We start from the raw sequence: 17,290 nt of genomic DNA on the forward strand, positions 1-17,290 counted from the left end.
AAAAATAAAATCAGCTAAGGTACATGTTTTAAGATCCTTAGGTTTGAATTGGTAAAACATATGTTAAAAATGAAAGATAATTTATTATAGCAAAGAATTAGGAGAAATGCCCCTAAATGGTTAAACATTAATGGGTTATCAATAAGAGGAAATACTATGCCATAATATAAAAAAATCATTTTCATATATGTTTTAGTACACATTTGGCTACAAGTAATAGAATGTTCAGCTGTCAGTACATTTACTTTGAATATAAAAATATTTCTAGAGATACGAAGTTCTAGGGTTGGTTAATTTAACAGCTCAAAAGCATCTGGGTCCACTTCTATATTTGTCTTGTCTTTTCTTCATGATCACAAAATGGCTGCCACAGCTCTCCCTATCACATTTTCACACACAATATCCAAAGTCAGGAAGCATTCTCCATACCAACTTTTTATCAGAGAAAAAAAAAATGTTTTCCTAGAAGCCCTCTGTCAAACTTCTCCTTATATTTCATTGGCCCGGGTATCATGCTACCCCAAACCTAAACATTGGGAAGAGAATGAAGTTACCATGACCGGTCTAAAACAGGCTTCAGTAAACTTCTGAAAAGGACCAGCTGATAAATATTGGGTCAGTCAAAAGAGTTCATTCAGGTTTTCCAAATATTTAAGAAAGAAAGAGACAATGACAAGCCTCAAAGAGCCCTCAGTCCAAGCAGGAGAGGAAAAAACAATTATAATTCAGGGAAGGTGTGCGGCAAAGGGGTGTGAGTGGTGTGGCATCTCAGAGAAGGGCATGAATAAAAGATGGAAAAGAGAATCTCAGGGGAGGCCTCTAGGAGACCCCCTATCGGGGTATGTTTTGAAAGGCAGAGTCTCCTTTTTAAGAAGATGAACAAACGTCTGCTGATGTAGCACTCAGGGCTCCTCCAGTCAGCAGAAGCTAATTCTAGCTGACAGAGCAAAATGCTGCTGCTAAGTCGCTTCAGCTGTGTCCAACTCTGTGCGACCCCATAGACGGCAGCCCACCAGGCTCCCCCGTCCCTGGGATTCTCCAGGCAAGAACACTGCAGTGGGTTGCCCATTTCCTTCTCCAATGCATGAAAGTGAAAACTGAAAGTGAAGTTGCTCAGTCGTGTCCGACCCTCAGCAACCCCACCCCAGCAGCCTTCCAAGGCTCCTCCATCCATGGGATTTTCCAGACAAGAGTACTGGAGTGGGGTGCCATTGCCTTCTCCGACAGAGCAAAATAGCAGCCAGTTAAAAAGATTCTGGGTGACTCTCCTGACAGCTGAATGGGGAGATGATACTCCCCGAGGACTTGTTTCAAGTCCTCAAACCCACTGCAGAGCAGGTCAGCCGTGGAAACCATGCTGCAGTTCCTTAAGAGCTCTAGACGTTACAGTTGGTCCCACTGTCCCATCTGATGGTATAGTTTGTCCCTGTGATCCATCTCTGTCAGGGCCTCGGCCTTCTTGCTACTGCTTTTCCAAAGCGAGCATCTTCTTTCCCAGCTTTGCCTGATATGCCACTGCCACTCCCTGTCCGCGGCCTCCTGTTTCTCAGTGAGTTTCTCCTTTGGGTGCAGCTGATGGTTGGAGCCTGGGTCACGTGCCTGAACCCTGACCTGTGAAAAGGGGCTGGGAACGTGGTGGTTTTCTGGCTTCTGTCTTAGAGAGGAAAGACCCACTTATTAGAAAATGCTTTGAATGTAGGCAGGGTTTTCAAACGATTTCAAGTAGCCAGAAGACATGACACACGCCGGCTCTAGATGGGCTGAGCATTCCGGGGGAGAGGCGGGTGCGGTACGGAGGAAGGCCACGTCTGAAGGTACAGAGCTACCAAGCAGAACCACACATCTGGGGAACCAGAGCAGTTTGGCTCTGCGGGAGTATAAAGCAGGAAATGCTGGGAGGTGGGGCCAGGAGGTGGGAGGAGCCACCTGCTAAATTCTCAGGTCTCTAATCTACTCAGTGATCTGCAACTGAAACCCGGAAGTCGTGACTGGCGCCTTGCCTGGCCCAGGGCCTGGCCCACGGTGGGTTTTCGTCACTACCTGGTGAATCTTTGTAATAAATCTGTTGGATTGCATCATCGTTGTAAAATTTGCCAGTAAGAGATTTGCTGGTGTACACAGTCTCCCTCTCTCTCTCTCTCTCTTTCGTGTGTGTGTGTGTGTGTGTGTGTGTGTGTGTGTAAATCTGTTGGATTGCATCACTGTTGTAGAATTTTCTCTCTCTCTCTCTCTCTCTCTCTCTCGTGTGTGCGCACACGAGGGCGCATGTGAACACATGTGTCTTTTCCCACACCTGGGCCTATCTCCAATGGATACTTTTCTAAAGACTATTTCCTTTTTTTTTTTTTTTATATTTGGATGTGGGCCATTTTTTAAAGTCTTCATTGAATTTGTTACAATACTGCTTCTGTTTTATGTTTTGGTTTTTTGGCCATGAGGCATTCCCCTGACTAGGGGTCAAACCCAAACCCCTTGCTTTGGAAGGTGAAGTCTTAACCACTGGACTGCCAGGGTAGTCCTGGCTAATTTGCTTTAAATGTGAGAAGTATTCAATTATTAGCTCATAGGGCCACATGCATACTCTTTGATGATGCTTTCAGTTAGATCTAAGATTAAAACCATTTTAAAAAATGATCATAAAATATGGTTTGAGAGGTAGAAGGAACAATAATATGTCTCATAGTAAATGGAAAACATTACCAAACTTGCAAATCTTTTACACTTACCAAATTAATGATCCAAAGTAAGCATTACAAACGTTTTATATATGTTTTTTAAATAAAATAACTGTAAAGGTGATTTCTTTTTATGTTTATTTTTTCTATTTCAATCATTAAAAGCTGTAAAAGATACTTATCATTGGTTCTATTACCTTTGAAATACAAACTATCAGCAGTATCAGATGAACATATTTTCTCCTGCAGGTTCCTCTTGTCATTTCTCATCTTCACATCTACAGCCATCAGGCGCATACCTTCAATTTTTCAGTCAACAAACATTAAATACAACTTGAACTGCCAAAGAAGTGCTGCCATCAGCTCAGGGACTTAATATATATTTTCATCATCAGATCTGGAAGAGCAGTTCCTAGTTTGGTCACCATGAACCAGAACAGGCTAAGTGACAGAAATGATGACAGATGGTTGCCTTAGCAACTGTCACGCTAGATTGTCTCCAGCCCACAGCTCTTAAATCTTTCTTTTTCTCTCATGTATTTTGGTCACTGTGGTCAATGGGAGATTTGAAGTTTGTCTCTATTCTCCTGTTGAGAATCCCTTTCTAGGAAACAAACAAGACAACCAAAGAAAGAAGGCTTTATATTGTATACCTGGGAGGTTGTGTGTATAAATCATTTAATATGGGGTTAAAATTACATGTGTGATTTAATGCCAAAAAGTATAACAGGGTGCTGAGTAGGATTTATCTTGTCCAATGGGATGCTAAGAGTCAGTACTTAGGGGAAGGGCATTCTACAGAGAGTTACCAAAATGGTTAATAACACCTCCTTGTAGGGTTAACCAAGAGGTTGCAGAGCCTGCTGCTTCCTCATCCATCACTAGGCTTTACCATTCCAGCCTCCTTTTCCACCAAGAGAGGAATTGATTGAGTGCTGCGTGCTTCGTCGCTGGGTCAGGTCCGATTCTTTGCAACCCCATGGACTGTAGCCCACCAGGTTTCTCTGTTCCTGGGATTTTCCAAGCAAGAATACTGGAGTGGGTTGCCATTTCCTAATCCTGGGGATCTTCCCAACCCCAGGGATTGAACCCACGTCGCCTGTGTCTCCGGTATGGCAGGTGGATTCTTGACCTGCTGAGCCATCAGGGAAGCCCCTAAGTAGGTGAAGGGAGAAGTATTTCATGGCCGTGAAGTATTTCAGAGGCCATCTGGGGAAGAGGCGGCAGGGAGAGGGCAGGGCTTGTGTCAAGAAGCCTATTCCTCCTCTTCACAAAATCATTTTGGTCACCAAGGCATTGAAGGGAATCCACTTGGCTCTCCCCTCAGTTGGCTACTGGTTGAGCTGCCAATCTTGCACCCTCTGCGGTGCACTTACTGTCCCAGCCGAGCTAAGCACAGCCTGCTCAGCGATGATCTTAGAAGAGCTTGGGGTGTGTCTTGGGACAGCTGGAGTTCAAGGGTCTCACGAACAGGAGGACTGTGCCTATTTCTCAGAGATTCTGAACGTGGGGGGGCTTGGCCTGCTGGTTTGAAGGGACAGTGGCCTGGTGCAGGGCAACAGGTTTCCCAGTGGTTCTCATGACTCCACATGAAGGAGAATGTGTTACAGAAAGGAGAGGAGCCCTGAGATTGTCTGGGGAGCCAAAGGAGGTGACACGCCACCAGAAGAGGGTGCTTGGGGGCAGAAGAAAGAAAGATGCAGAGGAAAGAAACACAGCTGCCCTTCTCTGAGGTACTCCACCAAGGAGGGGGCTGGGGAGACCCGCACACTATCCCCAAGGAACCCCGACACCACCATCCCCAAGGAGCTCTCACTCCAGCAAAGACCACCAGCATCAGACGCACTTGGAGCAAGACCAGTTCAAAAGGCAAACCTAACACTTTGAAACTAAATGTTGGGGGTTGGTGCATAGAGACAGAGGAGAAAGCTGAGTAGTCAGAAAGATCGGAAACCAGAAGTTTATACTCTGACTTTCATAAAGTCATTTTGATGTTCTTGAGGATATAATGTATTATCTGTGTGCCTGTGTATGTTCAGTCATGTCTGACTCTCTGTGACCCCATGGACTGCAGCCCTCTGGGCTCCTCTATCCACAGGCTTTCCCAAGCAAAAACACTGGAGTGGGTTGCCATTTCCTACTCCAACAATGTATTACATTTGTACATAAAACACAGTGAGTCCCCTACATACGAATCTTCAAATTGTGAGCTTTCAAAGATGGGAATGTGTCCCTGTATGCCAGCTGTTGTCCTCTACTACTGTACTTTTCAAGGTGTTATACTGTAAGATTGAAAATTCTTTATTTTCGGTTTGTTTTTTAGAATATTGTTTGTGTGAAAATTATTATATCCCTATTACACTTCATATATAGCTCATTTTGTTAGTTGGGTAAATAGGCTAACATTGTTGGCCTTATGAACAAATTGGCCTTATGAACAAATTGGCCTTATGAGTGCATTCTCAGGATGGAACTCATTTGTAGGTAGGGATTTACTGTGTGGTAAACACAGAGGTTATAACATTAACTGTGTTAAGGTGCTATAACACTAAAGGAATAAAGTAATACGTAATTTGCTTTATATATTCGGAGAAGGCAATGGCAACCTAATCCAGTACTCGTGCCTGGAAAATCCCATGGATGTAGGAGCCTAGTAGGCTGCAGTCCATGGAGTCGCTGAGGGTCGGACACGCTAAACGACTTCACTTTCACGCATTGGAGAAGGAAATGGAAACCCACTCCCGTGTTCTTGCCTGGAGAATCCCAGGGACGGGGGAGCCTGGTGGGCTGCCGTCTATGGGGTCACACAGAGTTGGACATGACTGAAGCGACTTAGCAGCAGCAGCGGTGGCTACCATGTTAGGTTTCTTGTTTGCCTCATTTTTATGGTAAATGAATTAACTTGATCTCAATGATAGGAATTTAAAATGTTAATTCTGCGTACCCTAATAAAAAATAGGAACATTTGCTTATTCATTCAACAAATACTGATTGACCATCAATGGTGTACTAGGTAAAGCAGTGAAGAAGGCTGACCAAGGTCTCTGCTGTCATAGCCTAGTCAGGGAGGCTGACATAAATATGTAAACAGGTTTGGTGAGAGATCTGTAAGCTCCAAGGGGCCAGGAGCAGGTCTGTTCCTACCCTGAGGTAGCTCACATGCATAAGATAGTGCCCCCTGAAGGTGCTCAGTGAATGTGTTACTGCTGCTGCTGCTGCTAAATTGCTTCAATTGTGTCTCTGTGCGATCACATAGACAGCAGCCCACCAGGCTCCTCTGTCCACAGGATTGTCTAGGCAAGAATACTGGAGTGGGTTGCCATTTCTCCAAGTGAATGTGTTGAGTAAATGATAAATCATTTCAGGCAATGATGGGGTGGGCAGGTGGGCTTCACGAGATATGAAAGTGACTGAAGAAGTGACTGTTAAGCTAAATTAGGAAGATATGAAAGAGCCAATCATACAACATCTTTGCGAAGGATATTCCAGGGACAAGAATGTGCTGTGCTTAGTCGCTCAGTCCTGTCTGGCTCTTTGCAACCCCAGGGATTTTGTAGCCTGCCAGACTCCTCTGTCCATGGGGATTCTCCAGGCAAGAATACTGGAGTGGGTGGCCATGCCCTCCTCCAGGGGATTGTCCAAGATAACAGTCCAGTAAGGCTGTGCAGAGAATAGGAAGAAAGTCTAGGTTACTGGGGCGTGGTGAGCAAGGGGTGCAGAGCAGTAGGCAAGGGCTGGTCATTTACCACATCGATGCCTGTTTCCTAGACCTGCACAGACCCCACCCGGTAAGATTTTTTTCTTCCTTATATCAGTGTCTGTGGAATAAACTCCTTCTTATATTGGCTTTTGTGGAATAGAAATATCTTTCTGTTGGTCCTTTATCTGGGTAGTGTTTCTGGGCTGTGTTGAGTTAATTTTGTGAGGTTTGATACAGTGATAAAGTGAAATCTTGCCCTCTGGGGGCAAAATTTCTAAGTGCAAGGGGGAAACTTCAAGATTTTAAATTGGTGGGGAAAAATGACCTAAATTAAGTTACTTAGGATCACGTTGGTGGTTGAGTAGAGAAAACATTGTGGGAGAGTGAGAATGAGGGGACAGAGATGGGGTAGGTAACTGCTGAAGCAGTCAAGGCCCAAGGCAATGAGAGCCTGGACGCGGGCCTGGATGGCGGGACAAGAGATGGCGGAACCCCCAGCAGTCTTCTGGTAGAAGTGTGGTGCACGTGTGTGAGCACTCTCTCTCACACACCACTCCATACACACCACACACACACCATACTACACACAGCACACCACACACACCAACCACACACACCACACCACACACACCAACCACACCACACACATACACCAACACACCAACCACACCACACACACCAACCACACCACACACACCAACCACACCACACACACCAACCACACACATACACCACACCCATACACCACACCACACAAACACACCACACCACACACACACGCCACACACACACCACACCACACACATACACCACACCACACACATACACCACACCACACACATACACCACACACACACACCACACCACACACACCAACCACACCACACACATACACCAACACACCAACCACACCACACACACCAACCACACACATACACCACACACATACACCACACCACATACACACAGACACACACCACACCACACACACACACACCACACCACACAAACACACCACACCATACACCACACCACACACACACACACACACCACACCACACACCACACCATACACCACACCACATACACACACACACACACCACACCACACAAACACACACCACAAACCCTACACACACCACACACACATACCATACCACACACACCACAGACACACACAGACACCAACCACACCACACACCACACCACACACACACAGACACCAACCACACCACACACACCAACCACACCACACACACACACACCAACCACACACACCACACACACATACCACACAAACCACACCACACACATACCACACCACGCACACACCATACTACACACCACACACACACACCAACCACACACACCACACACACATACCACACAAACCGCACCACACACACACCACACATATACCATACTACACACCACACACACATACCACACAAACCACACCACACACACACCGCACCACACACACACACCACACCATACCACACACACCACACCATACCACACCACACACACCCTACATACACCACACACACACACCACACATACCACACCACACACCAACCACACACACACACCACACCACACACACCACACACACACATACCCCCCACACATACCACACTACCACACCACACACACCCATACGACACACACACACACACACACCCTCACACCCCACATATAATATCACACATACCACATCCACTAACACTACACACCCTCTTCATATACACACATACCACACACACACACCACACACACCTCTCACCCCCCACACCAGAGACCGTACATACCCCCACTACACGTCATACCCTCCTTATGAACACGCAAACACCCCACACTAGAGACTGCACACACCCACAGAGCACCACACCACACACCCTCTTCACACACACACACACCAAACACATCCCCCACACCAGAGACCACACACACCCACTACACCCACCACACCTCACACCCTCCTCACACACACATATACCCCCCACACACACATCCCCACCTCAGAGACCACACACACCCACTATATCTCACACCCTCCTCATAAACACACACCACACACACACCCCACACACCCTTTTCACACACACACAAACACATACCACACACATACACCCCACACCAGAGACTGCACAGACACACACACAGCACCACACCACACACCCTCTTCACACGCACATACCACACACATCCCCCACACCAGAGACCGCACACACCCACTACACCCCCCACACATCACACCCTCCTCATACATATATGCACACACCCCACACACCAGAGACCACATACACACACATACACACACACATATCACACTACACACTGCCTCACACACACACATCACACTACACACTGCCTCACACACACACACATCACACTACACACTGCCTCACACACACACACATCACACTACACATTGCCTCACATACACACACACACACACACACACACACACACACACACATGCCTGCACGTACTGCATCCTTGTTTTATATAACATGAGATTATTCTTGCCTCCAGAGGGCACTTGAACGTTACAAATGCCTCCAAGGGTCAGAGCAAATTAATTCAGACAAGCCATTTCCCTGAGGTTGTAACTTGAGGGGCCAGGAAAGCAGAGAACACAATCTTAACTGAAGCTGCTGCCTTTGCTTACTGGAACTTAAATCCTCTTCTTTTAAAAATTAAACTTTCTTGCAAAAGGTCATATAATAAGCTAGCAATTTGGGCTTTGAGACATGACTGTAGGTTAGTGAAATGATACAGCCATCCTCCTGCTGGACACACAGGAGAGAGGGAGTCTGACCAGTGGAGGAGGGAGGGGATGACTTCTCTGCAGAGGAGCCTGACCAGCAGGCCAGGCCCAGGGAGGCCCGGGGAGGCCCGAGGCGGGGGCTCCAGGAAGCCTAAGGGCAGCAGAGAGACTGGTGCCTGGAGAGAATGAGTGTGAGAAGGCGTAGGGTAGGGAGCCAGGGAAATTTCAGACCCTGCAAAACGTGGCCTGGGAACAGTTCTGCCTGGAAACATCTCTTTCACCTTCAGAAATCACTTGCTAAGCGCTGTCAACATAATTCTCTGTCTTCTGCTGGACAACACACCTTAGAATGACACGATGCTGTTCTCTGATCAACTGAAAGTCCGAAGAAATTTTACAGATAAACATACTGAGAATGGGAGAAGGGAATGGCAACCCACTCCAGTTTTCTTGCCTGGAAAATCCCATGGACAGAAGAGCCTGCTGAGCTATAGTCCATGGGGTCGAAAAGAGTCAGAAAGAACTGAGCAACTAACACACACACACGTGCTGAGGATGAGTCATTTTACACAGAGAGGGAAATGGCAAGCATCTAGACGGTCTAATTTGAAGGGCACAAAACCACTTCCTCTTCCGTCTCATCTTGTGTACATGGTGCCTGCAGGTCTCACAGTCCCCTCCCCCCGCCCCTGTCCTTGGTTTTGGGCGCTGAAGACCTTGTGAACAGATGCATGGCCTCTGGGGGGCTCCTCCACCTGGGTGCCGACAGGGGCTTGTGAGTGTGTCACTTTGCTCTATTGCCCTGTGTGTCTTGTCCTATTACCTTCTAACCTGCTTGGGGGCCTGCCCAGATCATTAGCCTCTTGAAGCAGGAATGAATTCTTACTCATTTTTGTATTCCAAGGGGACTAAAACCTTGTTTTTACATGATAAATGTTCCATGTTTATATTGATCCCATACATCTGTAGTTATTTTATATAAATTCACATATATATTCATCTGTTTTAGGCTGTGTTTGATACTCTAGTTTGCCCTGGTCTATAAATTTGACTGGGCTTCCCTGGTGGCTCAGCCGGTAAAGAATCCGCCTGCAGTACAGGAGACACGGGTTCGATCCCTGGGTTGGGAAGATTCCCTGGAGGAGGGCATGGCAACCCACTCCAGTATTCTTGCCGGGAGAATCCCCATGGACAGAGGAGACCAGTGGGCTGCAGTCCGTGGGGTCGCAAGGAGTCAGACACAGCTGAGTGACCAACCACACAGCACAGCAGATTAGCGGGAAATATATGCACATACAGGGAGAAAGATAAAAGTTTCCCACTGTGGAAGGTGTGGGGACCAAACTGCTCTTCCTCTACCTCTGAAGGAAGAAGACAAATATGACATCTTTGCCATGCACACAGCCATGCCCCACCCAGACCGAGAAAGAAACCTCAGGACCAGCTTTGCCTTGGGTGAGGGGTCCTGTCTCACTCTCCTTTCCCTTCTGTGCCTTTAGCTTGTACATTGCCCACACTGATTTAACACTTTGCTAGGGGGCTCGAAAGTAAACTGAAGCAGTTAGCTAAAACCGCTAGATAAGTGAGTTTCTTCTTCAGGCTTATTTCACAAAGAGCAAACTCCAGTGCAGCTGTGCCTCTGGAGACTTGGCCTAGTCGGATTTCCAAATATTGACTGTCCTTGTTCCATGGTCCATGGTGTCATGATCTGCTGTGACACATATCCTGCATTGGATCATCCTGATGTCATTCAGAAAATCGAGAGACATCAAGAGCAGACATGTGATCTGCGAGGGGGAGGAGCGGGTGGTGGAGGGATGCATTGGGAGTTTGGGATTAGTGGGTGCAGACTATAATATATAGGATGGATAAACTACAAGGTCCTACTGTACATCACTATATTCAATATCCTGTGATAAACCATAATGGGAAAGAATACGAAAAAGAATATATATGTGTATATATATATGTATAACTGAATCACTTTACAGCAGAAATTAACACAACATTGTAAATCAACTGCAGTTCAATAAAATACATTAAAAAATAACACTAAGTGAGATAACAGATATAAATTGTTCAGTGCTCAATATGCCAGTTAATGTTGTTATTATCAGTAGTTACTACACTGGAGATATATATGGCACCTCCCGATTCTGTGGGAAAAGTTTTATTTTTCTTTACTCTGTTGCAAAGAAACATTGAAAGTTGATTTAGAGTCGACTTTAGGAAAAAGGATTATTTTGCACATCAAATTAAGTACACTGATTCTATGAAATGGAAATACGAAATCATCAATCCTGGGTATTCAACAAAGTCAATCGATACATAAAATAAACAACAAAATCCTACTTTATTTAATTATTTATTTTTGACCATAACACACGGCTTACAGGATCTTAGTTCCCTGACCAGGGATCGAATCCAGGGCCCCAGCATTGAGAGAGCCGAGTCCTAACCACTGGACTGTCAGGGAATTCCCAACAAAGTCCTAATTTGTCTAAGAAACTAGATTCAATATCTTATGATAAACCACAATGGAAAAAAATTATGTCCACTGCCCAAGAAAATAAAGTAGAAAATTGTATAGCTAAAATAAATAGATTGGTATCAATGAAAACTAGTATATAATAGACAATGAGGCAACATATTTATTGGCAAATGAAGTCACATATACAGGCGATGCTAGTGCCTGAAAAGCAATTCATCATCTAAATTATATTTGGTTTCCTATGAAGTATATGCAGACAGAGCAAGTCTGATGTAAAGCGGAGTGAAACAAGCAACAACCTTTTCAATGAACGTGTCAGCAAGTAGCCACAGTACCCGTAAAACAGCTGTGCTGGGACATTTGTGTTCCATCCTCCTGCGACTGGGGAGAAGTGGCTTTTCTCTCTGTCCTACTGTGGTCCACTAGCAGGAACAGGTCGGCAGCAAGCGTTAGGTCAGCATAATACCTCTAACTTTTCCTGAACTGAAACATTCAGGAAATACACCTTCAAAGAGGTGTATTACTCATTTAGATCTTTCCCAGATCTATCATTTACTCAGATCTAAGATGCATCAGAAAATTAGCATAATAATTTTTGTTTAAAACTTATTTTTAGACCGTGCTGCACAGCTTGAGGAATCTTAGTTCCCTAACCAGGTGCTGAACTCCGGCCCCATGCAGTGGAAGCATGGAGTCCTAATGACCACTAGAGAAGGTCCTATGCTCAGTGGTTGCAGTCATATCCAGCTTTTTGCGACCCTATGGACTACGGCCTGCCAGGCTCCTCTATCCATGAGATTTTCCAGGCAAGAATATTGGAACCGGTAGCCATGTCCTTCTCCAGGGGATCTTCCTGACCCAGGTATCAATCCCATGCCTCCTGGGTCTCCTGCACTACAGGCAGATTCTTTACCATTGAGCCACCAGGGAAGACCCTAGCATAGCAATTAAATAATGTAGGAAATGAATCTGGGATATATAGATATTACGGGAAGGAAGTTCATGAACATGAACTGAAATGGCAAGTACCATTAAGCTAAGCTACTCTTTCAATATTTTGTGTTGTTCTTTGGTAATACTGTATAATTTATCCTGTTTCACTATTTCTACGTAATTTTTAATACCATGTGTAACAGTTTTTCAGCTTAGTGAATCACCAGTTATCGAATCCCACTTCGAGCTCATTAGCTAACACATTTCAAATGACTGTTTATTCAGGGAGCGCCTTGGAATTAGAGTAGTATACATAATTTGGGTGGAGTGTGTGTGCGTGGGTGTGTTTTACATGGAAATATATACAACTCATATTGGACTCTAAGCAGCTATCAACACAAACTTCAAATACTGGGTTCTGGCAGCCAGCCCCGCCCTTTCCTTCTGTAACCGGTGACACTCGAGGGCAGTTCTAATTCTCAAAGCTGGTCCTTCCTGCCTGCCCATCCTGCTGCAGAGAGCCAAGAATGCCTATCTGTGTGTCAGTATATGACCCCTGCTCAACTCTTAGGCTGGCCTCTCCCAAGGATGTGCCATAATCAGAACATTGGAAAAACTCTTCTCAACATCAAATGCTAGGTATTTGTATGGCTTCACACAACAATGGAATGCAATATCAATCTTCCTTTTACTTAGATTTCCACCTTTGAATTATAGATTCCAGAGGTCTGCAGCACCACGAATTGACTGGGATCAATATTCTCCTGATTTTTTTAAAAAAATTCTTTCATCTTCTTTAGCACCTGCATGTAAAAATATATTATAGTTTTTTTTTTTTTAAAAAAAACCACAATATATTCTCTCTAAAACATCTGATAAGGGTTGACTGATGAAAATTCACTCTTAGGTCCAGAAGTAGTAATTACTGAAAAAAGTCAACTTTGTTATTCTCCAGGAGTGCCACGTTTGACATCATAAGACATCCTTCTAAAGGACGTCATTTAATAGCCTTCTAGATAATTAAACATTCTCACACCAAATTTTTTTCTGCAGGAGTTCTGGAGCTGGCAATGCAAATTTTTTGTACCCAGAAGGGTGCAAAATTCTATATAGATTGAAATATGAAGTCTTTAAAAGACCATCAGGATAGTTGGAAATGGGGGGAAAAACCCAGAAGAATATACTGGTAAGGTGAATGGCCTTAATTAAAAGTGTGCTTGGATGTGGTAGCAAGTCTTCAAAGATGGTCCTGCCTCCTGGAATAAGCCATGCATCCTGGAATTTGAAGGGAAATGTAATTTCCTCCAGTGGTCCAGAGGTAAAGCATTCACCTGTCAGTGCAGGAGACCCAGGTTCGATCCCTAGGTCAGGAAGATCCCCTGGAGGAGGATATGGCAACCCACTCCAGTATTCTTGCCTGGATAATCCCATGGAGAAAGGAGCCTGGCAGGCTACAGTCTGAAGGGTTGTAGAGAGTTGGATGTGAGTGAATCAATTTAGCACGCACGTGCGTAGTTCTCTCCCTTAGTACATGGGTTGGCCCTGCAACTGATTTTTTTTTTTTTAACCAATAGAATATCATAGAAGTGATGCTAGGTGACTTCCAATGCTAGGTCATAAAAAGCTGTGCAACTTTAGCCCACATCTGTGGAATCCTCATTGCAAGGCAAGCCAGCTTCCATGTAAGAAATTCAAATGCCCTAAGGTGCCATGCTGTGAGGAAGCCCAAGCTAGCCAAGTAGAGAGGTATAGGGAAGGAAAAGGATCTGTTTTCCATCTACCTATCATAGTTTCGTTGGCTGGGCCTCTGTAAATTAAACTCACAAAACACGGGTTAACAAGAGAAAAACAGAAATTTATTAACACATGCATCATGCATATATACGGGAGCACTCAGAGATGAGTAACTCAAAGAGTGGTTATAATTCAGGGTTATAGAGCATTGTAACAAAAAGCAATGCATTTAGAGATGGGACAGAACCATAGAAAATGCTTTGAGTTTCTAGGGCAGCATATTGTAAGAAGGTAAACATATATGGGAACTAATGCAAGATAGAGGTTAGTGAGTAAAGTTGGTCACGTGGATTCCTTTTGAACCATCTCTGGGCCAACAAGGGTCTAGAGTTGTCTTCAGGGATTAATTTTTGTCCTTCCTGGTAGAGGAGGGAGGGGACACCTTTGCAAATTTATATCCTGCTTTTGAGCAGACATAGGGAGGGCAGAGAGGTTGGGGGGTGTGTGTTTGCTTCTTCTTAAATGCTTACAGCTCAAAATAATCTTTACACCAAAGGGGCATATTTTGAGCTGGCATATTCTGCTATATCTCAGAGGCCATGTGGACAGAGAGTGGGGTGGGGGAGAATTGCCCCATCAGCCTGTATCTTCCAGTCATTCCATCTAAGCCATCAAATATATGAATGAAAAAACTGTTTTGGACATCCAGTTCAGACTAACTACTACCTGACTGCGACCACATGAGATACTTCAAGCAGGAACCACCCAACTCAGCCCAGTCAACCACAGAACCATGAAAGATAATAAATTGTTGTTTTAAGCCATTAAGTTAAATTTTGGGATGGTGTGTTATGTAGCAATCAATAACTGGAATATAGAATGATTTCTTTTTTTCATTTTCATGGCAGACTTGTCAAGTCAATTAGTGTAGTATTTCATGAGACATTTAGGACAAAGTCACTGATGTATATCTGGACCTCTTTCAGTTGATTTACCGCCTCTTGCCAAGGGCTTTCGGCTCTGGAAAGTGCATTTCAAGGGGGTAGGGAAGGAAATGACCAGTGAATCAACACCAGAGAAAAGAAGGAGGAAAACATTTTCTTCTAGGCCATGCTTTTGTTGCTTTCATAAATGATTGCTCTGGACAGTTGCACAAGTTACCGTTTTTCAAAGGATGGGTCTGTTTTATTTTTCTTAGAATGTACTGAATTTCTCTTACAGTTTAATTTGTGGCCAGTTAGAACTGATGCTGGGGGGGATTGAGGGCAGGAGGAGAAGGGGACGACAGAGGATGAGATGGCTAGATGGCATCACTGACTCGATGGAAGTGAGTCTGAGTTAACTCCAGGAATTGGTGATGGACAGGGAGGCCTGGCCTGCTGTGATTCATGGGGTCGCAAAGAGTGGGAGGCGACTGAGCGACTGAACTGAACTGAGAACTACTCTATTAATTATCTTTATTGTGGTAAACATTTGATAACGTATGTGAGCCAAATCATTACACTGCACACCTTAAACTTAATGCTGAGTGTCAATTATATCTCAACACAGCTGGAAGAAAAACAAACAACCTCACAGCCAAACAATACAGTGTATTTCTTGTAGGCAGAAAAAAAAAAAAAAAAAAGGAAAGCATCCTTGAGTGTACTGTACTTAGCATTGTCATAAGGGTTCTGCCAGGGTTAGTGGATCTTAGTAAGATCTGCTCAACGTTTACAGCATCACACACAAAAAAATCCCCTAGCAATCTTGATTCTTTTTTGAAGCGGCAGGGAAAATGTTGATGTTAATATTTCAACGGAGGGCTTCCCAGGTGGCGCTAGTGGTAAACCGCCTTGCCAATGCAGGAGGGGTGGTGGGGTGGTGGTAATCCCTGGGTTGGGAAGATCCCCTGGAGGAGGGTATGGCTACCCACTACAGTATTCTTGCCGGGAGAATCCCATTAACAGAGGAGCCTGGCGGACTCATAGGGTCGCAAAAGCCGAACACGACTGAAGCGACTTGGCATACACACACACTATTCAACCGACACTATGGGATTCTAAGCTAGAGGTTTCCATGTGACCTAAAAGCTGGCATTTTTTTTTTTTTCATGACTCATGGGCTTCCAGATTGTGGAACCCCTCATCTCTTCTGGGTCACTGTTCACCGCCTTCATAAAGGGCAGAAAAGGCCACATCTCTCTGTTGCATCTTTTTTTTCAATCTCTCAGGCCATTTTGGATAAATGAAACATATGATTTACGTTTTGACTCTCTGTCAAAAACAGAGACTGAAAAGAATTACTAATTTACCGGACCGCATGCCCACCGTAACTTGGCTTTTTAACCGTCTTGGCCGCCATGGATCATTTTGAGAATACTATGATAAACGCTGCGACCGTTCATCACCGAGAGTCGAGCTCTTGTCCCCAGACGCCGCACCCTGGGGTCAGTTCTGCGCTTCATCGGCAGCATCTGCACAGTCGATCGCTTTCTCCACTCCCAGCTGGGAGATCAGGGTCCCCCCACCCTTTGCGCCGCACCCTCGCTGACCTCAGTTGACTCCACCTCTGGGACCAAAATCTCTGTGGGGCGCAGTCGCCTGCAGGCAGCGGCTAGGCTCCGGGCGAATCCGGAACATAATTACTCTCCCCTTGTTGTCCGCCGGAACGCTACGGGAGAGGCGCGCGCCGGGCCGGGGGACGGAAGCGGGAGCCGGGGGGGCGTGTTTGGTAGAGAACGCGTCGTCCGCAGGTGTCCCTAGTGGTGTTCGTTTCTCGGAGATGTTCTCGAGGGTCTCGGCGGTCCTCCCTTTTCGCCCCCTTTCCCAGCTCCCTCTGTGCTCCGCAGGCCCGGAGGCATCGGCAGCCATCGTTGTGCCCCTCGCTTCTCCGCACGGAACTGTCAGGTACCGCGTTTCCGCGCTGGTGGGCCCGCAGGTCTTCAGGCACCCCTTGTCCCGGCTCCGGCACGTTCAAGTTTAATCTTTCTCCGGCGTCCTGGG

General features: G+C 45.5%; 1 protein-coding gene across 5 annotated transcripts in view; it reads left to right on the forward strand.

Annotated features, from left to right (window-relative positions):
- Positions 1-17,011: 17,011 nt before the first annotated feature.
- The window catches only part of MRPS31 (mitochondrial ribosomal protein S31), a 53,936-nt gene continuing 53,657 nt past the window's right edge, over positions 17,012-17,290 (forward strand). For all 5 annotated transcript variants that reach the window (XM_042254779.2, XM_027973594.3, XM_060394382.1 and 2 more), the window contains exon 1: positions 17,012-17,194. In XM_042254779.2, the coding sequence (XP_042110713.1) occupies positions 17,070-17,194 (125 nt within the window). In that variant the 5' untranslated portion in view covers positions 17,012-17,069. The remainder of the gene's footprint in view (positions 17,195-17,290) is intronic.

The sequence above is a fragment of the Ovis aries genome, chromosome 10, assembly GCF_016772045.2.
Source record: "Ovis aries strain OAR_USU_Benz2616 breed Rambouillet chromosome 10, ARS-UI_Ramb_v3.0, whole genome shotgun sequence".
Classification (NCBI taxonomy): domain Eukaryota; kingdom Metazoa; phylum Chordata; class Mammalia; order Artiodactyla; family Bovidae; genus Ovis; species Ovis aries.